The following is a 24,099-nucleotide window of genomic DNA, read 5'->3' as shown; positions in this document are numbered from 1 at the left end:
CGGGATTATGAGCGAGCTGCGGGAAGATGAAGGGTTTTACTGGAAATGATACGAAAGTGAGATTTGCATCAACAGAGTTGATGGAAATTGTTGCTCACTCTGATAGCTGCTGTGTTGTAAGGAGCCGCCACCTGAGAAAACACTGTTCTCTCGTCAGCTGCCATGTATCTTTCCCATTAACCTGCCTTAGTGTGTGCACGTGTCACCTCACTGGGGTTGGCCCCATGGCCTCATGGAGACCTCTGCTCTCCTTGGCTTGGTATCTCAGTTCCCAGGCCAGTACTTACCAGGAGTATAGCCTGAGCTTCCAATTGCTCCGTAACGACTGCTCTAGACAATGACAGGTGCCATGGATGGACTCAAAAGGGACTAGCCTCTGGTCCTCCTTGGGCAGCATCCTGGTGCCTCTAATGTGAAAGTGGGGAGTGGAATGCCACCATACTTGATGGCAAGTATCGGTGCTGTCACACCTCAGCAGCAACATAAGTACCAGATGCTCACCAACAGACTCCTGTCTGAGCTGTGTAGGCCAAAGGGACACCATTGGTGGAGAAAGGGGCAAGGAGAGGAAAGGAGAATAACGGGCCCGCTCCCTTTTTTCCACCATTGTCTGTATTTATTTTCTTTAGAAGTGGTACAAACCACAAGGTGGGATCCAGATCTGAGCTAGAACTGCCCTAAAGTCGAGATATTTGGGTCCAGGTCACCTCTGATTTTCTTCACCTTTCTCCTTCTGTTGTGTCTCACTTCACCTCCTCCCCTGGTCTCTGATCCTCTCATTTTAAAAAAACTATGTCAGTCTTAGTGCCATTTGTGGAATAGGTTCTGGTTTCCCCCTATTGCATTGGCCTTTCTGGCTAGTGATCAAAAAGAGGAGCTTTGGGCAGCAAAATAGGGTGAGGTAGCAGACCAACTGCACTAGGAGAATTTTAAAAATAATGAATATTTTTCTGATGCTTGATGAGCGATGCAGCATTTTGAAGACTGTGTTGGACTTGTAAGCGTTCCTTTTAAGGCGGGGAGGGGTATTCCTGGTCCTGCTTTTAGGCCGTGGGGCGCTGTCGGGAAACAGTCAGTCTAGAATAAGGTGAGGTGAGTTGGGCCTCTCTGTTTCAGGGAGCAGCCTGCTTTGTCTCTCTCTGCTTTTGGGTTATCGTTCTGAATTCTAAAAAATAAAGTAGTTAAACTGCAACCTTCTGTCAAGAGTATCTTATGTTGTTTATTTCACTTCTTTGTTTGTATGCCATGAGCATAACAAATATAATTCACTACATTTATTACCATAGGCAGGTAAACAACTTGGGGCCCGAAGCTGAATGGAAGAGTCCCACCCCATAGCATTTTGGCCCCCACATTCTAATGCCCTGTCTGTAATCCCTAACTGTTACCCACCATCTGTATCATGCTCACAACTTGTTCTTTTAAGTTAAATTGTTGGCTTTAAGCTTCCTTCTCTCCATATATGAATTATAGCAGCGTAGTCAAGGGTGGTGGTTTGAAAACATGTAATATACCCACAATTCCAAGGATGATAATTTCACAACATGAGCTGGTACGTTTGACAGTTATTTGCATTTCTTTCACTATTATGCAAAGACCCACAAATGGCCAGTGTGTATTAATTTTTTTTTTTTTTGCTTAGTTACAACTCCCCTGAATAGTCTGTGTTCAACTTTTATGTCACATTAGGCTCATGGCTGGAGATGAAATTATCCTGGACTAATCCACAAGAGGCATTCTGACCCAGTGGTTAAAGCCCAGGGCTGGGTGCCAGGACTCCTGGGTTCTATCCTCATCCCTCACAATGGACAAATTATGCAACTACTTTGCGCTTCAATTTAGCAGTCTGTGTTACTGCGTGAGTAATATCTGAGAAGGATGTCAGGAAGTTTAATTAATGTTCATGAAGTGCTTGAAGCCTGTGGGATGAAAAGGGGCATAGAAGTGTGGCACAAAGGGGCCATAATTCAGCTGCAAATGCCAAGCAGAGAATTCCCCCTGTGTAGGGAATTTGCTGCTGATGCATCTGCACTGCAGCCAGCCTCTACCTCCAACCCCACAACACACAGGATGGCGCATGCAAAAGTTATGCTTTAGCACAAGAATCTTCTACTGGTGTGAGGTTGATTATGGACTCTAAATCAGCAGCACGAGCTTGAGTTGCTTGGAAACAGCTCTGATTTACATTGGGACTACTTGTGAGCTGTATCTGGTTCCCTAATGCCTCATCCTGCACCAAACTGAGCTCCAGCACACGAGGGAATTAAGCCCACAAACTGGTTAGTATGGAATAAACATTATAGGCTTTGTTTGCATTGTAAATCCATGCAGAAGTGTACTGAGAAACTAAGTGAATCTGCTGGGCCTTGTCTTTTAGGAGAGAGTTCTCTGAGCTGCTGGAAAAGTTTGGATCTCATAGCAACACAGAATCGGCACGGAGTTCTCCTGTTCACCAAGGCGGCAGTGAGTATTGACCCTCTGGGCGCTGAATACTTAACTGCATCTTGGCTGCTTGAGGGGCACAGTGCAGAAAATGTCAGCCCAATCGTGGATACTAAAAGGGAGAGGGAGACAACTTTCTTGTGGTGAAACAAGAGAGGATTAGTTGGTATCTAACACTTGTCCAGCTCCTTTAACTCCACCTTCAATGTACAACAACTCAGGAAAATATTGTGCTAGTAACTTATAATAATGTCTAGTTCTTGTAAAGCAATTTTCAACAGTGGACCTCAGAGAGTTTTAGAAAGAGGGTGAGTACCACTATCCCCATTTTACATCTGGTGAAACTGAGGCAAGAGCAGTGAACTGGCTTCTTCAATCCAATGACCAACACAACGAGTTGGTGGCAGAGGTAGGACTAGAACCCAAATCTCCTGGCTATTAGTTCTGTGTCTGCTTGCTGCTTTTTGGGAAGAAGCATGTGACAATGTAACACAGCGGTATTTGTTAATTACCACAATCACAGATTGGAATTTGTGGTGAGAAGGTAAAACTCTGTTAAGTAGTTTAGAAATGTACTGGTATCATTAACATCAATGGTAGGTATTTCTGCCTCCAGGTAAAGAACCATGAAAGCTGTTTTAATTCTTGACTGTGTAGCAGGGACAGCTGGGAAGGAGTAAGGGGGGAAAATGCTTTCATTATCTGGACTGTCTTATTTTGTCCTTTAGGTAGATATTTGGAAAGTACGTCCTCGGGGTCTTCATCACGTTCCCAGAGTCCCCTGCTGCTGAGCCCTGCAAATTCTCATGGCCCACTCATTGGAAACTCGGCACATTCTCCACACTCAAGCTCGCAGTACGTACCATATTACTCACACTAGAGCTCCTTAGGAATTTTTCAATGACATTTTTTTCATTGAAAAATGCTGATTTGTTGACAGCAAAACCAATATATCTCCCAGTTCGGAAAACCATGCGGGGACACTCTGAAATTGTCAAAATGTTTTGTCTGGCCACTTTCTAAATGAAAAATTCTGGTTCCTGGTTCAAAATGACTTTTCATTGTGAAATGTAAGCAATTTAGATTTTAAAAGTTTTTTAAAAAGAAAAAAGGTAGAAATCAAATGGAAGAATTTTGAAATTACATGTTTCAGTTGACCCAAACCAAAACCTTTTGATTCATGACATCTTTTGAAATTTTGACTTTTTGTCCCAATTTTGAATGGTAAGAAATTTAAAACTCTCAAAAATATTAATGGGACAGGGAAACCAGCTCTAAGTTACACAGGCATCAACTCATAAAGTCTGCAGGCTTGTCTGTCTGTTTCTAGAACATTATTTGTATTGCCGTAGTGCTTATAAACCCTTAAAAGCCCCCATTGCCAAAAAAGTGTCAAAGATGTCTATGCAGTGTCGTTGTAGCCATGTTGGTCCCAGGATATTAGAGAGACAAGGTGGGTGAGGTAATAGCTTTTATTGGACCAAGTTCTGTTGATGAGCGAGACAAGCTTTTGAGCTACACAGACCTGAAGAAGAGCTCTGTGGGGCTCGAAAGCTTCTCTCTCTTACCAACAGAAGTTGGCCCAATAAAAAATATGGCCTCACCCACCTGGTCTCTCAAAAGTGTCTAGTGATTTGGGGGGCACAACCTGAGACACCTGAAAGGGCCTGATTTTCAGAAAGTGCTGAGCTCCTGCCGTCTGAAAATCAGGCTTTTTAAAGAGGTCTCAACTTGAGCTCCTCAAAATTGAAGAACCCCAGATCGATAGTCGCTTTCTCTCTCTCCCTCTTTCTCATTAAAACTATCCTCTAATATCCAGGGCTTGTCTACGCTTAGAACGCTCCAGCAGCACAGCTGCCCACTGCGGCGTTTCAGCGTAGATGCGACCTACCGGGATGGGAGGGTTCTCCATTGGCGTAGGTAATTCACCTCCCCCAGAGGCAGTAGCTGGGTTGACAGAAGAATTCTTCTGTTGACCTAGTGTTGTGTACATGGGGACTTAGGACAGTTTAAGCACACTGCTCAGGGGCGTGGATTTTTCACACCGCTGACCAACATAGTTAAGCCGACTTAATTTTCTAGTGCAGATCAGACCCCAGTGTTTGTCTTCGGATACATTGACTGTATCTGCTCCTGTACTGGAGGATGGATAAGCAGTTGCTCAGTGTCTTTCATACTGTTGCACTCTGTGTTGTTTTTAATATTCTTATTTATCACTTGTATTATGGTAGCACCTAGGAACCCCAGTCATGGACCAGGACCCCATTGTACAATCACAGAGCACAGCCACCGCCCCAGAGAACTTAGCCGACTGTGCTATAGGCCATCAGGATCTACAGAATGCACGTACACCATTTCCATCCCTTGAAAGGTGAGGGAGAGCCCAAGGCTCACAGATGTCTGAGGGGTCAGCATGGTACGTCTTTTACAAACATGTCCTTGATGGAGAGGTCCTGCAAGGCTGTTTTCAAACTGCAGATCATGGCCTCGTGATCCATTGCCCCACCCTCGGGCAGTCATTTCCACCAGTGCAAAGTCAATGGCAGTGCTACCCTTCTGATCTGGCAGCATTTCACACCTGCTCTGCGCCGTGAGGAAATGACGGCTCAAGGGGCTAGGGAATGGAGAACCAGGCTTTTTATTTCTGTGAAGTGTGGCACCTTCGTGTTGTGTCTATATGTTTTAATTCCAAGCTTCCTATTTTGTAAAGTACAAAAGCCAGGCTCTGCTATATGCAGGGAGGGCTCTGCTGCCGGCTCCACCTATAGGAGTGCCTGGCACTGTTAAGGTTTGCATTAACATTGGTACTTAGAGCGTGGCATCTCAGATTAGGGCCTGCTGCTTTTCTTCCTTGCACTAGTGTAAATCCGGGGTAATTCCCAGGAAGTCAATGGAGTGGCCACCCACCCCCATGAGAGGAAAACCAGCCCCTTCGTTCAGACACAGAAAATCCACGTGGGAGGTGAACTCCACAATGTGCCCAATATCAGCTCTTTATTAGGGATTTGCAGAGGATAAATATTTGGCACAAAAGGCTTTAAGCCACTTGGATCAATGGACTCATGCCTGGAGACATCCATACAGAGGAGAGAACTGCTCATCTATCTGGCAGCCTTCTAGACCGCCTGACTTCACAATTAACCCTGTTTACTGCATAGCATAGGCAGGAGGTGACCTGGCTTGGCACTCACGTATGTGCGTGATGGAGGTGGCTGGTAAAACAGTGTTCAGCTACCAATAAAGCAAAAGTTCTGCTAGTCTCCGTCCTAGGGTGACCAGATATCCTAATTTTATGGGGACAGTCCCCATATATGCAGCTTTGTCTTATATAGACGCCTATTATCCCCCGTCCCGATTTTTCACACTTGCTATCTGGTCACCCCATCTCCACCTGGGGGATGTAGAAGAGGGTAGGCAGGCATGAAATAGCCACCTTCTAGAAGAAACACCAGCATTCAAACCACTTGAAATTTCAGATCTTGGAGACTATGAGCCTGTGTGCAACTATGGTATAATCTAGACTCTTACAAAGTAGTGACTCCTTCTATTCTGTACAGACTCTTATGCTGCACTCATCACCCCAGCAGCTGGACATCTTCCACTAAGCAACAGGACTAACATCTGCAATGTATGGTTTATTCTCTTCCTCACCTCTTCCCAGATCGTGCAACAGATGTGCTTTTTTTTTTAACCACTATGTTCGATGGCATCTTATTTCCTAAAAAGATTTCTTTAAGAAGTTTCCTTTGCAGGGCCAGCTCCAGGCACTAACTTTCCAAGCCAGTGCTTGGGGCGGCATTCAGAACGGGGCAGCAGTAGTCCGTGTCCCGCAGTGGCCATTCGGCGGCACCCCTGCCGCTTTGGCGGCGGTGGCAATTCAGCGGCGACTGCTTGGGGCGGCAAAATTGGTGGAGCCGCCCCTGTTCCTTTGTTGTAAAAATATGACGCCCACGCTCTTCGCAATATTCTTTGTTCCCCAGGTTGTATGACAGCCACGAGTTTAAAGGGATGGGACTGTTTAGAAGTATGGAGAAGTTATCTCTTGTGGTGATTGCATAGTTCAACAGATCACATAGCTCAAAATACAACACGATGACTATCAGGAAATGAAAAGATAATTCAAGTGACAGGTTGCGTACAGGTGCAGATTATTACATGGATGTGGTTAGAAGACTTTATCTTAGAAGAGAGAGAACCAGTTAGTTATCGCCTTTATTTACTAAGGATGAGTGGCCTTATCAAGTGGTTGAGGCCCACTCTTGCTCTTCCAGTAATGGCAGCCTTGCCCGCTGCTCCAGCACCACCACGCTTTGTCCCATACTGCTCCCCACGCAGGGAGAAAACTCCCTAGCAATATTTATCAACCCACCCACAGTATCCACTTCTAAATCCCTCCCTCAAACTTGCCGCTGTTGTGGTGCCTACAAATCATTCCCACCTGGCATTGATTAGGCAAATAACTGGCTATGACTTCGGCTTTTCTGCTGAACTCTGTTTTATTGTTACCCCCCTCCCATCTCACTGCCACCCCACTGATCTGTTTGGTCCACCCATTGTGCGCTGCCTACCATGAAGATTGTAAGCTGTTTGGGATAGGTAATCTCTTCTTCATTACTTGTCCAGGCAGTGCTGACACAATGGGCCCTGGTCCTCAGTTAGGATTCTTAAGAACTCCATAATACAAATAAACAACAATAACGGTAATAACATTTATCCCCATAAAGGTAGCGGATTTCCCCCCACACACACACACCTATAAGCACCTGAAGCTTTGCCCGTTTCTAGTCCTAAACTCAAATCAAAAATATTCTTGAAGTTCAGAATGGTTTTGATACGTGTTTTCTTCACTCCCATTTTTAGGAAGAGTGGGGGCAGAAAGGAGGCAGAGGGAGAAGAGGTTGAGAAGGATAGGGAGATTGCAGACTCAGGAACAAAACCAAATGCAGAACTTTTCATTCAGCGGTGGTGGTGACTTGCTAGAACACTACTGTGTAATTACAGATGTACTAGATGGCTCTATAGAATAAAACAGACCACTGTTGTGTCTTCTGCTAACTCTTCTGTTCCTTGCAGCTACTCCCTTGAATCAGGGATTCAGTGCATCTCCATAGCAAAATCCTCTGGGTTGGGGTTGACGATCAGTGGCGGATCTAACAGGCCAGAGGGTCCCATGATTTATGTTCAAGAGCTTATGCCAGAAGGGGATTGTTACAGAGTAAGTCAACAGCATGGAGGGCTTCTGTGACCTGTGAAACAGGAGTTTTTCCTGAAAGCTTCTGCTGTTTGGAAGGAGCTCTCACTGGGATGGGTGAATAATCTATGGCGTGGGATAATAAGGATGTGTATTGCAGGAGAATACTTTGAGCAGTGTCACTCTTTTTTGGATGCACTAATCCTTGTGGCTAAAGCTTGATGCTACACAGATGTCTCCCTCGTTTAGGATGGGCGGCTCCGGCCTGGTGATCAGTTAATTGCCATCAATAAAGACTCTTTGGTGGGCAGCACATATGAAGAGGCCAGAAAAATACTTGCAAAAACCAAATGCAGGTAGGTGTGCACCAGCAGCCCAGGCGAATAAGTTCCTTGGGTACAAAAAGCATTTCCGATTATTGCCAATAAAGGCCATATCTTGAGATAGCTGCTGAGTGTTAGGTAGGAGACCTGCACATTGTTCTAAGCTTAAGTGCAAGAAGAATGTCCTATATTGGAGACCTTCATACCTCAGGAGGTCTTGAGTACATGGAGCTTCTCACATCATAATCAGGAATGGCAGGATACCTTCCCAACCTGTCAGTCTTTGTATGGCTTTGCAATGAGCATGTTCCATCACACAGACCTTCCCAAAGTTCTGCAACAGAATGTGGGCTCTCATAAGAATCCTGTCTGATGAAGACAGCTCTAATATTGTTGCGTGTTACACAGGCAATTAACAAGCTTAGCTCAGAGGAAAGACCACAGAGCTATTCCCGTGAAAGTTCTGAAACCTTAAGCATGTGTAGTTTTTAAGCACTAACAAAACTTGGTTATTTTCAGACATGAGGGAAACACAGAAGTGGCCTTTATTCCTGGAAGGGGACGGTTACATCCCGGACTCTCGGTTCATAACAGCATCCAGTCGCCACCTCCTAAGGCCATGGGGAATGGTGTTAGCTCTTGCAGGTTGAAAGTCCACGTGAGGTCACCTGAGGTACGTTGAAGTTCAGTATAAGACCACAAAGACCCCATGATTTCCATCTCCAATCGGATTACTGTTTTTAGGGACTCTGTGATAATCCTTCCAGATTAGCTGTTTGGAAAGTCAGCAGTGTGGACCCGTATGGCTCTGTTTGCTCCCGTACGGAGTTGGGTATTTTACATCTGAGATTTGTTTCTTCTGGTTTGGGGTGACAGAGGATCAGTCAATTGAAGTGATGTGTTTGAAAGTCGCTGAGACGTGTTTTCATGTCCAGAGTCCTGGTTCAAACCTATTTTCAGAAGTCACAAGTGAAAAAAGCAACTGATGACAGTAACTCAGTGAGTACCTGCCCACATTCAACAGCCATCAAATTCAGAACTATCAGCACTCTTTCCTCATGAGGCGCAGCACTATACGGTATTTCCTGAAGCTAGAGGTGACTAGGAGATTTGGCCATGCAGCTCCCATCTAAATCAATGAGTCATGTGGCTAAGAATGTAGTGTGGCAGGTTATAGTGAGGGGTAGCTCTAGTGTTATAGAAGGAGCTTGTAAACTGTCATCACTGTGCATTACACCTGTTGTGCATGGGGCACGGATTCATTGCCAGTATCTGGGCTGTAACCTCCTAGCTTTGGTTGTGTTGTATTTCAGCAGTTCTCACCCTTTTCCATACCATAGACCAGAGGTGGGCAAACTATTGCCCGCAGGCCACATCCGGCCCGTGGGACCATCCTGCCTGGCCCTTGAGCTCCTGGCCGAGGAGGCTAGCCCCTGGCCCCTCCCCTGCTGTCCTCTCTCCCCCGTAGTGACGCTGCCGTGCGGGCAGCGCTGCTAGCTTCGGCCGCGTGGCGGGGCTGCGAGCTCCTGCTGCTCGGAGTGGCATGGTAAGGGGGCGGGGTTGGATAAGGGGCAGGGAGTTCCAGGGGAGCAGTTAGGGGACAGGGAGCAGGGGGCTGTTGGATAGGGGGCGGTGTCCTGGGGGGCGGTTAGGGGCGGGGGATCCTGGGAGGGGGCGGTCAGGGGTCAAGGAGAAGAGGGGGTTGGATGGGTCAGGAGTTCTGAGGGGGGCAGTCAGGGGGCAGGAAGTGGGAGGGGGTAAATAGGGGGTGGGGCCAGACTGTTTGGGGAGGCACAGCCTTCCCTACCTGGCCCTCCATACAGTTTTGCACCCCGATGTGGCTCTTGGGCCAAAAAATTGCCCACCCTGCCATAGACCCAACTGGAGCCCCTCTCCCATTTAGTATTATGATTGTAGCCCTCTGATCTCAGACTGAGAGTCCCCGCTGCATATGATTCCAGCATGTCCTTGTAGATACACCTCTACCCCGATATAATGCGACCCGATATAACACGGTAAAGCAGCGCTTCCAGGGGGCAGGGCTGTGCGCTCTGGTGGATCAAAGCAAGTTCGATATAACGCGGTTTCACCTATAATGTGGTAAGATTTTTTGGCTCCCGAGGACAGTGTTATATCGGGGTAGAGGTGTAGCTCTGCTTTCTGTCCATTGGGTAATACTAGAGGTGCCCTTGAGATGATCCAAACTCCCTAAGAATTCATGGGTGTCTTGGATATGTAGGGTTTTAAACAAACCCTGTGGCTACAACACACTGGGTCATCCATGGTGTGATTCCACTGCTCTCAGTAAAGTTACTTCAGTTTAGCCCCTGTGTATGCAATCATCCAGGAGATTCTTAGCTCCCACAGTAATGAACATGGGAGTTAGGCGCACAAACCTTTTGAGGATCTGGGCCTCTGGGACTATTACTGAGACAACCCCTTTTACTCCAAACCCAGGACTCTTGTTTGGTTCATCATCATTGTTCACGCTCTCTCTCTCCAGCACAGTAGGTTCATATGGTGCTTCACACAAGAGATGGTTCAGTCTGATTCCTTAGGGAGCAGCTGGGACCTATTGAGCTCTTCCCCCTACCTTTGCTTTTCACTTACACTGGCAAACTGGGTTTAGCATTTTGTCCTCTGTGCTATTTTGTTTTGTTTTTTAGACCAGACAAGAAAATCTCTTTCCTGTGCCTTCTCCATCACCAGACATTTGCCCCCCAGAGCTCACGATATCTGGTAAGAGGCATGCTTTCTTGCGATCTCCTCTGTTTGTGCAGGGGGCGAAGGTATCTAGTCCACAACTCCTCAGTATCAGAAGTAATGAAATGAAGCTTTAAATACCTACAGCAGTGTAGGTGGAGTTTAATAATGTAATGACAGAGTCCAGTCCATTAGGACTGATTAAATGCAATGGTGCAATTAATGTAGGGCTCTATTCAGTAGGCATTAGATACACCCATGTCAGCTTGTCTATAGGAGCAGAGGTCTTTGCAGGGGTGACTGAGTGTCTCAAGGGATTAGCAATGGGATACAGAGCCTTTCATCTCTAGGTCACTGTTTCTGTATTGGGTTGGTAGTGATGGAGTGTCACTGCTATTATCTAAAGACCGTGTGAAATGTGGTTTTGGGATCAGTCCAGCGGCCAGATATCCTTACTGCAGTCAACACTAATTGGCAGCCTTGCTGGTGGGACTGAATGGCCCTTGGAAGCTGAATTGCTGTTAAAAAATAGATAAATCAGTGTTGCTTCCAAAGCACAGCATGGCCCCAAACAGGAACATGATTCCACGATCATTGAGCCAAATCAGTTGACTCCAATTATCCATGAAGAGGTAGTTGTAAAGCGTGGGATAGAACAACCATTTAGGGGGCTTTGTCTCAGCATCCGAGGCTCACATGTAAGAAGATATTTGTCTTTCAAATGTTGTTTTCCTCTGTGCTCACAGACCACTACATACCTCTTGCTTTCACATGGTTTTTTTTTTTTTTTTTTGCTTTGGTTTGAACAGAAGACTCCCTCCTTGCAGGTTTCTCTTCTGGCTGATGCTTGAGACTTACCATTTAAGATAAGAGTTGGTTAGAAACATTTCCAATTTTGGAAAATTTCAGTGGACAATTTTTTTCCACACACACATCAAACACATTTTTCAAGCACGAACATGAACACACATTTCTTCCACTTAAGATCCCACTTTGTATAGTTCTGAATCCTAAAGTGGCTTGATCTGTTTGCACATTAAACACTTGAGGGCAATTTTTAAGCAAGCGCAAAAATCAGCAAGCCCAGCTTAAGCACACTAATAATCCAAGGCACGTATGAAGGTTGCAGTTTGCAAATGGGCATGTGCCAGCCCCAGGCAGTGTGATATCTGCGTGCTTGTTTCAGGTACATGTATGCTAAAATGTACATGCTCTGTTTTCTCCAGCCGAGATTGTGCATTAGTTGAAGATGTAGAATGTTTTGAGGAAAAAGAAACTGAGCCCTCTGACTGATCCTGAGGCATTTGTGGCTTAAATAACACATTCCCAGCTCAATAAACTTTTTCTCCTTCAGGCATTTTGAGCCCTTCCACTATACTCTCAGAGATGTTTGTGTTTGATTAATAAGAAAAAGAAAATGAATAATATCTACAGAAGCCCATCTGATCTGTTGGGCTCATGGTTCTGCTCCCCCAAGGAGTAAATGCTTTATCTGCCATGCTGCCTGTCCTTGTCCATTTCTATGTCAGCACAGTAGAGCTAATGCTGTCAGACTGCTTTGCAATACACAAAGGTATTTTGAGACAGACATTCATATGGAGTAATGTTCCTTGGGAACTGAGGTCCTAATTACCATGATACTTTGAATTGATGATACAGCGAAATAGTTTTAATGAGTGTTAACGTCTCTCTTCTCCTGCCATTTGGGCAGTTCATAAAAAGAATTACTGCACTCAGTGATGGCAGGTAAAGTCGCACTGGAATGAATTCTGGACTCACATAAGTCTTCACTATTCTTATTGGAGCCCTTGGAAATTACAGTTTAGTGACCCAATAGATAATCTTCAGCATGATGCCGTAAAAGTTATTCTGACACTGTGGGTGCACCCCACCAGGGACAAAGGTGTGGAGTTTACCCCATGCTAGCTAACACATGGTAACTAATATGTGGTAAAACATCCTAGTGTGGGCAAGGCAGTTTGCACATGTGATCAGGTATAGGGTGAACCTACAGGTTACCTCAACCAACTACTGTGTGAAAGCTACACCTGCCTTAGCCACACTAGGTTTCGCTATGTGATTGTCACCACCCTTTAGCTACCACCTGGTGAAACCCCACCTTTTGCCTAGTGCAGACAAGGCTAACGACAGACTGTCTTCCACCCCCCAATGCATTTTGCATTGGCGTTTGAGAAGAGATCCCTTGGTTGAAACAAGAGAGAGCTGCAGGCAGGGAGCTCTCTGTTAAGGACCCTCCACTCTGAAATATGCTTCCCCACACTGGTAAGGCCCCCAGGCCTGCTTTGTTAACCACAGGACATGCTGTCAAGAACATATTTCCTCTTGAAGGTGGGTGTCTGAAGGGATGGTCCAAGGCCAGCCAATGGGGGGCAGTTGTTTGTTAGTCTATCTACATTGCAGACCTGTGAAGCAGTGTAGTCTGGTGGACAGGGCCCTAGGCTGTGAGTCAAGCAACCCCTGGGTTCTATTCCCAGCTTTGCTATGTGACCCTTGGCAAGTCACTTCTCCCTTGTGTCCCTCTCCCATCTTTTAGGCTGTAAATTCTTTGGGACAGGAACTATCTCCTGCTCTTTTTCTGTACAACGCCTCGCACACTGGGACACTGATCTCAGTCAGGCTGCTAGTCATGCAAATAGTATAATCTAGGCTGAGAATCATCTCAGGCAGTCTATTACAGATGTCTGCTTTTAATAGCTGGTGTTATGAGTGCTGCGAAGGGCACAGAGTTGTGAACAGGCCCCATTATACATTGGAATAAACAAATAGTCTTGGGGTGAACAGGAGCTTAGTCTGAAATCTGAACGAGTCTCTGGGGCCTGTTGGCTGATCACCAGTGCCTGGTGGCCTTCAGGATTGCCTAGGATGTTTGTGTTAAGAGTTTATGAGCAAAGCCGCATGGAGCTAATCCCGATTAGCAAGGAGTTGAAGGGGAATGATCAGCCCTTGAACCTACACAGCACGGGGCTGGGTGACCAATCCAGTGAACCCGTTTATTACCTCAGGCCCTGCTTCCCAGATGCTGGCATTAGCGGGACAGATAAATATCAGGATTAGGAGGATTATGCTTGTGACAGCACCTCTGCTGCTTTTCCCCTGTGTTTCCATAAAATCTTCTCTTCATTTGAGAGTCACAGTGAATGGCATTTTTTCAAAAGTGCCTCAGTGAGTTAGGAGCATGTGTCCCACAAATTTTTTTCAACAGGACTTGTGCTCCTAAATCCCTTGTTCTTTGGAAAATCCCACCCACTGATTTAAAACAGCTGGAGGTCTTTAAGGTGATCTGGGTATCAGTTTCTTTGTTAACCTGTGCCCCAGTTCCCAGGCAGTGCAAAGATGAAAGAAAATGGCTCTCCGACGCTCTTCTATGTTACATGATCCTGTATCACTGAAGTCCATGGGAATTTTGTCACTGACTCTGGTGTGAACAGGGTCAGGTTTTATAAGCCCCTTTTGTTATCAGATTCAAAGAGCATCATTAGCAGGGTCTTAAAAGCAGCGGTGGCATTACCCATTTTTAGAGTCTATCTGGGCCTCCCCCTAAATGAGCAGCAGTTTCTGCAGCCCTTTTCTGAATAGGTCTGTTGGGGGCTGCAGGAATAAACTGAATTGTGGGATTTTCCTATGCACAGGTCCCACTGAAGTCAATGGGACTTGTGTTCCTGAGTCATTTGGGCACTTTTGAAAATGTGCCCTGGAATGAAGAGCAGGCTGTCAGTGGCTGGGTCTCTCTCCCAATGCCTCAGTCGTCCTCTCTGACGGAGACACTCTACTGTTTCCCTTCTTGCAACACAATTTCTATTGTTGTGGACACAAGCGCTCTCCAGCCTCACCTTAACCGTACATCCTGCACATACTATGTAGCCTGCTCAGCCTGAGTGAAAGGGAGCTGGTGCTCTTCATAACAGTAAGGCAGGGAGAAATCCGGCAACACGTTTTCTTAGGGTGACCAGGTGTCCCGATTTTATCGGAACAGTCCCGATATTTGCGGCTTTTTCTTATATAGATGCCTATTACCCCCCACCCTTTGTCCTGATTTTTCACACTTTCTGTCTGGTCACCCTATGTTTTTTGGTGGTGTTTTTAACCTGTGAATTCTCTCTTTAATGAGAGTTCGGAACACTTCTCTGAGACCACACTCAGTCCAGCACTTACATAAACGTTACTTTGAATCTGGGTTAAAACTCTTGGGCTAAGGGGCCAGTGGTGGATTTTTATAAAACCTCACTGATTGGGTTTTGGTTCTGTAAAACTGAAGCATAAATTGGGGTGGTCGGAATCCAGGTTGAATTTTATTCAAATCACCAAAGTTCAGAGTCCCAGGCCTCATATATAAACTTCAGGCCAAGGTTTTCAGAAGCGACTTGTAATTTTTGGTTGCCTTCATTTGTGATGCCCAAGTGGAGACTTTAAAGATTCCTGCTTTTCAGAGAGTGCTGAGCACCCATCCTCTGAAAATCCTGGCCTCTGATGTTAGCTCATCTGTACTTGCAACATATTTCATGCAATGCCAAAGCCTAGTTTGGGATGTTCCTTGTCAACATATCTGTTCCCCCCACTATAGAATCTCAGGGTTGGAAGGGAGCCTCAGGAGGTCATCTAGTCTAACCCCCTGCTCAAAGCAGGACCAATCCCCAGTTTTTGCTCCAGATCCCTAAATGGCCCCCTCAAGGATTGAACTCACAACCCTGGGTTTAGCAGGTCAATGCTCAAACCACTGAGCTATCCCTCCCCCCGCCCCCTTTCCATGCTCTTCTACTAATGATTGCTTAATGTTATTTAGCACCTGCTTCACCTTCTGGTCAGAGGGCAGCTTCAGGCAGCAAACCAAAAGTAGCGCTGGATCCCCATATTCGACTCAAGGATGGGAAACTCGAACTGGTAAGTTGAAAGGCTTCCTGCCTTGAAATTGAGATTTTGTGCTCAGTAGGGGGCTCCCAGACTGCATCTGATTACATGGTGCCGGCTCCTCCTCCTCCTTTCCAGCTGCTGAATCGCATTAAAAGAAGCTAAAACTACATAAGCATTTCCCTCATATTGCTTTTCCATGAAGGAAATTGCTGTAATTTGTATGAGGATGGTTATGGGAAGAAGGACCAGGTGGTGGCAAATGAGAGCAGAGGTGGGGCCAGATGGTGGTAGATGGGAGGGGAAGTCAGGTTGGATATTAAGATGTGATCCATGCTATGAAAGTCTGAGAACCCCACTATGTTAAGTTACCCTGGCAGTCCCAGGTCAAGCAAGATCAGGAATTGAAACAGGTCCTTCTTGCTCAGAAAGGGCTTTACTCATGGGTCTCTGCCTCAGAGATCATTTTGTGGGCCTCTGTCCAATTCAGCATTCCGTGTTAATAGAGCAGCATCAATGTCCTGCTTGGAGACAGCTGCTTCACTGGAGGGATAGGTGAGGTGCCTTTGGAGATAATGGGCCAAAAAATGTTGAAGGCCAGAGGAAAACATAAACACAAAATAGAACAGCAAAAGAAAGAACACTTTCTGCATCTTCAGATCTTATGAGCAGCAAACCAGGGTGCAGGGGCAGACTCAGTCTTGGTCTGAAGGCTAGAGATGGTTGAAATTTTTCAAAGAGAAAGTTTGTCATTCAAAAATAGCCCTTTTTGGATGTTTTTAGAAATATTTCAGTTTTTCATCAAAATCAGAAATGAAAAAAAATGATCATATTTGGTTTTCTCTTGCTTGCTTGCTAACATAAATGGCTGAAATCCTGTTTTGTTTTCCTGTCATTTAAAAAAAAAATGGAAATCAGGACCAAAAAAACCCGCAAAAAAAACTACAAATGAAAAATTGGTCAAGTTTGAACCCAAAATGGAAAAATATTCTGATTAGTTTATTTTTTTTGCAAACCTGTTTTTTCCTCTTTTCTTCTGGCTTCAATAAGGAGGACAATTGTATTGTATTGTCTTAGTGGGAGTGTCATCCTGGTATGCCACATCTCAGTTGGGGCCATTGTCTTTACCATAATATTGCTGGGTTAAAATTACCTTCCAGATAAATGACTGGTTAAAATGATGCTGATCATTTTATTGCACGCAAGATGCTAGTAAGTTCTCTTGCTGTACGTTTTCATAGGAAGGAGGAAGGTCATTATTTGCAACTCCACAGCCTCCTGACCTTTGCCTTGGTGATCCCCACTGTGGGGGTGTCTCCCCTGTTTGCTGGATCACCAGATGTGAGTGGGTACCTCTTGAAGATGGGATGGGGGATTTTGGCTCCCTCACCTATGGGAGTGCTGCGTTTAGAAGTGGAGGTTGCGGTTCACGGAACAGATTGAACAGATTATCATGAGTGGGTGCTGTGGCAGGTAGTGTGAGCACATCTAGGTGCTGGGTGAGCAGCTGACTGACTCAGCGAAAGAAGTCTATGCTCTTACAGACTTCCAGAGCCTTTGCTGTGGGGAATGAAGGGAGATACTGCACTGGTAAATATGGAGTCCAGAACCAGGGAAATGGAACACATAGGTGCAAATGGGAGGAGCATAACCCAGCTGCTACACGGGTCACATTAACATGAGCTTACTTTCATCTTCACGTTGTCTTGATATGTCTTGTTCATGGAATCAAGAGCACGCTGCTGTTTGGTGCATGAGTGTCCATCTCAGCCTGGCCCATAGGGGCTGCCGTACCTACAGTTTCCACTTGGGACTTACTCCTGTAGCTCAAGCTGAGGAGGCTCATGTTTTTAGCTCTGGAGGGCACACAGTAAATCCATGATTGATGGTCACTACACAAGCACTCTTGGCAGCTGCAGGGCAGATGAAGGATCAGGACTGAGAGTGCCAGGTGAGAGGATCTTGATCTTGAAGAATGATGGAAACGTTGGAGAATGATTGATTGCCATAAGGCTTTGTCCAAACCTGGGCATTGCCTTACTTACTTAGTTTTGTAATTTTCTGTCTTTGCTCAAGCCATCTAGAGGTATTTGGTGGAAAAAATGGGTTTTTTTAGGCTGTTAATCTTTGGCAATATGCCATTTATTTTAAATGTGGTCGTATATTCTCAAATCAGTGCACAGACTATACCTTGGTGTCTATGCACTGAAAGCCCATGGAAGCACATGTGGTGCTACGGGTATATCTAGGTTTCTCAGCTTGAATCTTTCCCAGTTCTGTTGCACAAACATTATGTTCGGGCTCATGCTGACGGTGTCAATGAAAGGCATGAATCTTGCCCATATGCTCAGGGTTTAGCTGATCGCCATATTTGGGGTCGGGAAGGAATTTTCCTCCAGGGCAGATTGGAAGGCCCTGGAGGTTTTTCGCCTTCCTCTGTAGCATGGGGCACGGGTCACTTGCTGGAGGATTCTCTGCTCCTTGAGGTCTTCAAACTACAATTTGGGGACTTCAATAGCACAGATATAGATGTGAGGTCTTTTTTAGGAGTGGTGGGTGAAATTCTGTGGCCTGCATTGTGCAGGAGGTCAGACTAGATGATCATAATGGTCCCTTCTGGCCTAAATATCTATGAATCTATGAATCTATGAGTTAGTATGTTGCTTGCTTTCAGGAGAGATTAAAATACCACAAACCTAGTCTGAGAGAATCTGGTGCCTTTCTGTTTGCATAGAATAAATCTATAGCACTGGGTCACGTGACCTAATCTGCACCTACATCATCTAGTGCTGGATTCAGTCTGCTCCACCTGATTCCCCTTTATTCTAATCCAGAGCCTGACCTGGGTGTATAGGGCTATTAGTATACGTGTGAGTCATAGTTCAGGTAACGTGAGATACAGACACAGTGCTCAAAACATTGATTACATTATTTAGGATCACAGAGCTCATCCAGTATAATTAGGTTCAAGTCCTAATTTGATTAATGAGATAGAGGGATAATAGGCTTCTACCAAACTATCAGAACAGGACTCATGAAAAAAATGACACTGTTGCACCATATCTGAGTTCAGTTTGCGGGTCAAGAAAATGCGGGATGTGCACCATTCCTCCAAAATTCGGAGATGTAGAGGTTGCCAGACCTGAAACAGGGAAGACACAGCGTTGCGGCATCACGTGGATTAGAACCTACGGGCATTTGAATTCTCCTGGCTTGAATTTGTGTCCAGAGAGCCCCTAAAATCTGCCATGTCTTCCTATAGTAAGGTTATTGTTGGCGTTCATGTTATACATCTATAGAGAGCTTTTGATTCAGAAGGACCCTCCTTCTGCTATCTATGGGTCCATTCCTGCTCTCATTGAAGTCAAGCACTTTTTGCCATGATGGCCTAAATTCTTATTACACTAACCTACACCCATTTCACTGCCCCTTCATACTGCTAGAACCATGTAAGTGGGCATTAGTGTAAAGCAGGGATCTCAAACTCGAATCACCAGGAGGGCCACATGAGGACTAGTACAGTGGCCCGAGGGCCGCATCACTGACATCCCCCCCCGGCCCGCTGCCCCTGGCCCTGCCCCCACTCCACCCCTTCCATGTGGCCCTGCCCCTCCTCAGCCTCTTTCCACCCCCATTCCAACCCCTTCCCCAAAGTCCCCACCCCAACTCCACCCCCTCCCTACCCCTATTCCAACCCCTTCCCCAAATCCCTCCCCCGGCCCCGCCTCTTCTCCGCCACCTCCCCTGAGCGCCTGGCTCCCCACTCCTCCCCGCTCTTTCCTGGAAAGCGCTAAGCGCCGCCAAACAACTGTTTGGCAGCAGAAAGCGCCTGGAGGTAGGCAGAAAAGCAGACACGGCGCGCTGGGGGGAGAGGAGGAGGGAGGGGAGCTTGGCAGCCCTCAGGAAATAACTCCGGGGGGGAGGGGCAGGGCCTGGCAGTCCGCAGGAAATAACCCCGCAGGCTGCATGTTTGAGACCCCTGGTGTAAAGGCACATCTACACTGAAACCGCTACAGCTGCAGCTGTGCTTCTGTAGCCCTACAGCGTAGACACTACCTAAGCTGATGGGAGGGGGTTCACCTGTTAGGGTAAGTAATCTACCTTACTACAAAGAGGCAGGAGCTAAATTTACGGAAGAATTCTTCCATCATCCTACTGTTGTCTGTACCAGGGGTTGAATCGGCACACCTACGTCTCTCAGGGGTATGAATGTAGATGTAGCTATGCCAGTGTAAGTTCCCAGTGTAGACCAGCCCTAAGCAAGAATCAGGCCCAATATCACAATGTATCAAGTTGTGCTTGAAGTGCTGAGGATCTAAAGGATGTTGTGGGTTTTTTCCTAGTTAAAGTGTTTTGATAAACAAAACATTCCAATCCTCTTCAAAGGACGGGGACTGGAACTTACTGGTGACTAAATGGTGAGGCCTAATTAACTTGAGAGTGTCCCTTGGGTTCTTTATTCTCAACCATTTTATATCAAATATGAGCACCCTGCCCACCCATACTGTATTTTCTTGAAATGTGATGGATACAGTCTAGAAATATACCACTCATCCCAAGGTTATCTCCCCACGCAGGCTTTTGGATAGGTATAGCGACTGTCATGAGTATCTGGTTCTATTGTTCCTGTTGGAGCTGATACAGCTTGCTAGGCAAGACACAACTGTTCCAGGCATAGAGGCTAGAGTTTGCTGCCATCTCATGGTGGACGAAGCAGTTGCCTTTTCAGGTTGGAATCCCAGGAAAATGAGGAATGTAGCATGTGGGCACAAAGTTTCCCGCTAGAAATGCACGATGCTTCTCTGTTAGAATTCAGGATTGAATTTTCTCATTGGTCTCTACTTATTCTGGCTTTAACACAAAGTTGCTTCATGTATAAAGAGCATAGCACACTTTACCTTGCACTTTAAAAGCTGTATTTCTGAATGCCATTTTATTTCCCACAAAAGGGATTCTCCAAGCTTGAGAAAATCCGGGATTTCCCATGTGTCTAGCCGTTAGAGAAGGGGACAATACATGGCTACAAATCTAGGCTCTGTCACTGACTCGATGCAGAATGGGACCGTGCATTAGTCACCTAGTCTCTGTGTCCCTCAGTCTTGTCATGTGTAAAATAGAAATAACATGGGTATATTTGTCTGTGTTGCTGCAGTGAGGTTTGATTAATTAATGTTTGTGTCTGCTACACAAACTAAAGAAACAATAAATAATAACAACGTAGCTCTTTGACTGGAAGGCCCTATGGAAGTGTAAAATATTATGACAATGCCTTCTGCTGAAAAAAGCAGTGAGACTTGTCTTGTTTGCACGCTCTAACCACACCGAAGACTCATTCTGGGGAATGAGAGAGCGAGCGTAAATGGGAACCTGAAAGGAAGTTGAACTTTTAGCAGCACAGCCTCAGCTGGTGGAAATTGTCCATTGGTTTCACTGGAGCGATGACAGTTTGTATTAGCTGAGGATCTTCCCATACTCTATAGGACGTGCTCATGGGAAGAGATCAGAAGAGATGCAACATGGTTCCAGATCTAGGTGAGGAGGTGACTTGGAGACCTAGGCCAGACCTGCTCCATGAAAAGTCATGTTTATGGCGTGAATGATGATGAACTTGATGATAAATCCAGCTCAAACTGCCCCCGCCCCCCAACTCCTTCCAGAAAACTTGCATTCCTGTGGGGATTATTCTGTGGACTTGTTGCTCCTGTTTAAAGGTGCTGCAATATCTGGGTCTGGATGTGACCGAGGAGAAGAGGAAGCAATTACGGCAGAGTCTGATCACAGATTCGCAGGGAACAGTGGCCTATGGAGGTGAGCAGGGTGCTGCGATGTGCAATATGAGACCGAGGGTGCATTTCATCCCTGGTATAATGCCATTGACTGCTCTGGGACGTGAGACATGCCACCTGTGAGGTGACAGCTAGAATAAAGTCACAGACACAACAAATCCTGTATCTTGGCGGGGAGTTAGACTAGATGACCCTTGCGGTCCCTTCTAACCCTATGGTTCGGTGCCCAGACAGGTTTTAGTTCAGATGCAATTTATTCAGTAACTAATCACACAAGGAAAAAGCCTCTAACTGGTCCACATGTAAAATGGGAGTAACAGAGAGGGAGTGCACAGGCCCCTTCTCCTCAAACCTTCAGCCTGCTCACCAGCAATGGCAAAAGGAAACTGCAAAAACAGAATGACAAACCTGCTTTCTGTGGGCTGGCAGGAAATTGCTGCCCCCTAAGGTTTGGTCACGTAACTACTTTGTCTGTGCACTGAAGTTCAGCATTGCTTCCAAGAAGTTTCTCTGATGAAAATGCTAGGTGGTTGAGTTTCGTTTGTTTGTTTGTTTGTTTTTAATCCTAAGCAATGCTTTCTAGAAAATTGGCACAGAGGTCTCTAAACCATGGCTAGCAAAAGCATACTGCATATTGACCCTGCATTCAACGTACAGAGATTTGGGATGGGATAGAGAGAACCTTCTCTCTGCTGGAGGTGGTTGGGTTTACTATAATGTTTGTAGTGATGGAAATGAAATGTATTACCTTCTTCTGGATAATCTGTGGCTTCTGTGAAAGTTGGCTGTGTAAACTCAGTTCCAGGTTCTCTCTTCATACTGTGACTACTCTCGCTCTTCCCCCCCCATAGATTTTCTTCAAGCTCTCAGGGATCTGCTGCAAGATGAGCGGGAGGAGGCTGGCCTTGACGCCAGTTCTGTGCTCTTCACTCAGCATGAAGTGGCCAGTTTATTGGATACATCTGCTTTTCACTCTCTGGTCAGCCTTAGCCAAATACTGTTTCTTGCTTCTCTTCCTAGCCTACTGCACCCTGCCTTGGTTCCAAAGCTCCTTTCACATCAAAGACCTTCTGGGTCTTACTGTGAGCTGGTGTAAGAGAAAGGGATATACTATAATATGATTTGGGACCAAGTAGCTGTGTCCTGGATTCTTGGTCTGGATGATAGCTGTAAACTGTGGAAAAAAATAGCGACAGTGCTATCTTTCTCCAAAAGGCAGAGCAGGCAAAGACTAACGGGCTATCTTTCACTTATACTTTAGTTATAGAAAAGAGAGGCTAGAATTTCATCCCTTAATCATAAAGTTTAAAGGAAATCCCATAAAAGACCTGACTTCACATGCTTGATGACTAAAAAAAAAACCTATATAATGGTTTGAAGGAAGCTGCTGATGTCAATTTTCTAGCCATACAAAAGAAAAAATTACCATAATAAAGCCATTCAAGCTATTTCATTGCCTAAAGGTGCCATCTTATGTCACTTTGATGGTGATACAGAAGGAAAATTAGCCATGGTGAATCCATTCCAGCTATTGTCACTTCAGTAACACAGTGAGAATTAACCACTGGTCCAGCTGTCTCATGGCGTGGAGCCTGAATTCCTATGGAATACAAAACCACAATTAGATTATTTATTGTGACACTTGTGTCGTTTTGTAAAAACACAAACTGTCTTTGAAAATTATTTGGAATAATCATTGGTAGGGGTATGTCAGAAGTATGCATGCGTTGTAACCACATGCTCGTGGTGGAAGAAAAGCCGAACTCACTCTCCGTGTGCACCAATGTCTTCCAGACTTTTGACTCCGTCAGCTGTACCGATGGCGAGGAACTGGAACAGCTTCAACTGGAAATGACAGATCTGCGGCAGGAAGTCCAAAGGCTGAAGGTGAGGGTTATCTTTCAAGCATGTTTTTCTGTCCTGGGCGTTTTGTACTCAGTGTTTCAATATTCAAATATAGTGGATGTAACAGTGTGACAATTGGGCAGGTCTTCTATGTGTATCACACCTTTACATTTCTAGGCATTTGTTGGAGGCAGCCATCATTCTGCATTCAGTTCAATGTGGGTTGTTACAGAGAAGACATGTGTACGGTGCTTCCTCTCATCGAGACTTCATTTTTGTTCTTTCTTTGTTTTTTTCCTTAAAACAAAAGTTTAATGTGCCAAAAGGGTATGGTTACTCCTTTTTTACTGGAAAACCATAGAAGAAAATAAATATTTTTAAAATATCCAAAACATAACACAAATAATTCACATCTCATATTAAACCTAAATACACCCCCCACCCTCCCGATCTAACCTAATATTGGCAGCTCCGCTGTTAAAAGCATGATGGTGAGAAGGTGCATTTTTCAGATACATACAAGGTGTAGCCAATGAAAGGCAGTTGCAGAGTAAGAGTGCATCTAAAAATATGGCTGTTATAGAGGAGAGCTGCAAGTCCGTAGTTGCTTCTAGTGAATTAATTCCAGAAAGTCCTATTTCCTGCGTTATTCAGGAGATAGCCTAGGTGATCACAGTGGTCCCTTGTTGCCTTTTCATCTGCGTGAATGTGCTGTCAAACATGATGCCTGACCAACTGAAAATCTTCCTCCTAGTCTCTTCTGAAGGAGGTGGAAAGCAGCAAGAAGTCAATGGAATATGAACTTCAGAGACTGAACCAGGTTAGTTTAGAGGTTTCTTGTGAATTGTCCAGTGGCGGTATTAGCCGGGCTCCATGCATGCAATTGCACCCACAGAAATCAGGCCCAGATGTGCCCTTCTACAGGCAGGGTTGCTTGGGGTAG

The 24,099-nt window shown here is 45.5% G+C and overlaps 1 protein-coding gene across 6 annotated transcripts in view; it reads left to right on the top strand.

Moving 5' to 3' along the window:
- The window catches only part of LOC125643839 (syntaxin-binding protein 4), a 122,631-nt gene that overhangs the window by 78,260 nt on the left and 20,272 nt on the right, over positions 1-24,099 (top strand). For 5 of the 6 annotated variants that reach the window (XR_007358843.2, XM_048867040.2, XM_075132801.1 and 2 more), the window contains 11 exons: positions 2,378-2,463; positions 3,171-3,297; positions 7,516-7,657; positions 7,883-7,989; positions 8,476-8,629; positions 10,623-10,695; positions 15,461-15,558; positions 21,237-21,333; positions 22,163-22,290; positions 23,106-23,198; positions 23,911-23,976. Coding sequence is in view for 5 of the 6 variants with exons in the window: in XM_048867040.2 (XP_048722997.1) it covers positions 2,378-2,463; positions 3,171-3,297; positions 7,516-7,657; positions 7,883-7,989; positions 8,476-8,629; positions 10,623-10,695; positions 15,461-15,558; positions 21,237-21,333; positions 22,163-22,290; positions 23,106-23,198; positions 23,911-23,976 (1,171 nt within the window). In the remaining variant the exon portion in view is untranslated. The remainder of the gene's footprint in view (positions 1-2,377; positions 2,464-3,170; positions 3,298-7,515; positions 7,658-7,882; positions 7,990-8,475; positions 8,630-10,622; positions 10,696-15,460; positions 15,559-21,236; positions 21,334-22,162; positions 22,291-23,105; positions 23,199-23,910; positions 23,977-24,099) is intronic. The other variant, XM_075132804.1, reaches the window with a different exon arrangement.

Source organism: Caretta caretta, chromosome 10, assembly GCF_965140235.1.
Source record: "Caretta caretta isolate rCarCar2 chromosome 10, rCarCar1.hap1, whole genome shotgun sequence".
Taxonomy (NCBI): Eukaryota; Metazoa; Chordata; order Testudines; family Cheloniidae; genus Caretta; species Caretta caretta.
This window is presented reverse-complemented; position numbering and strand designations above follow the sequence as displayed.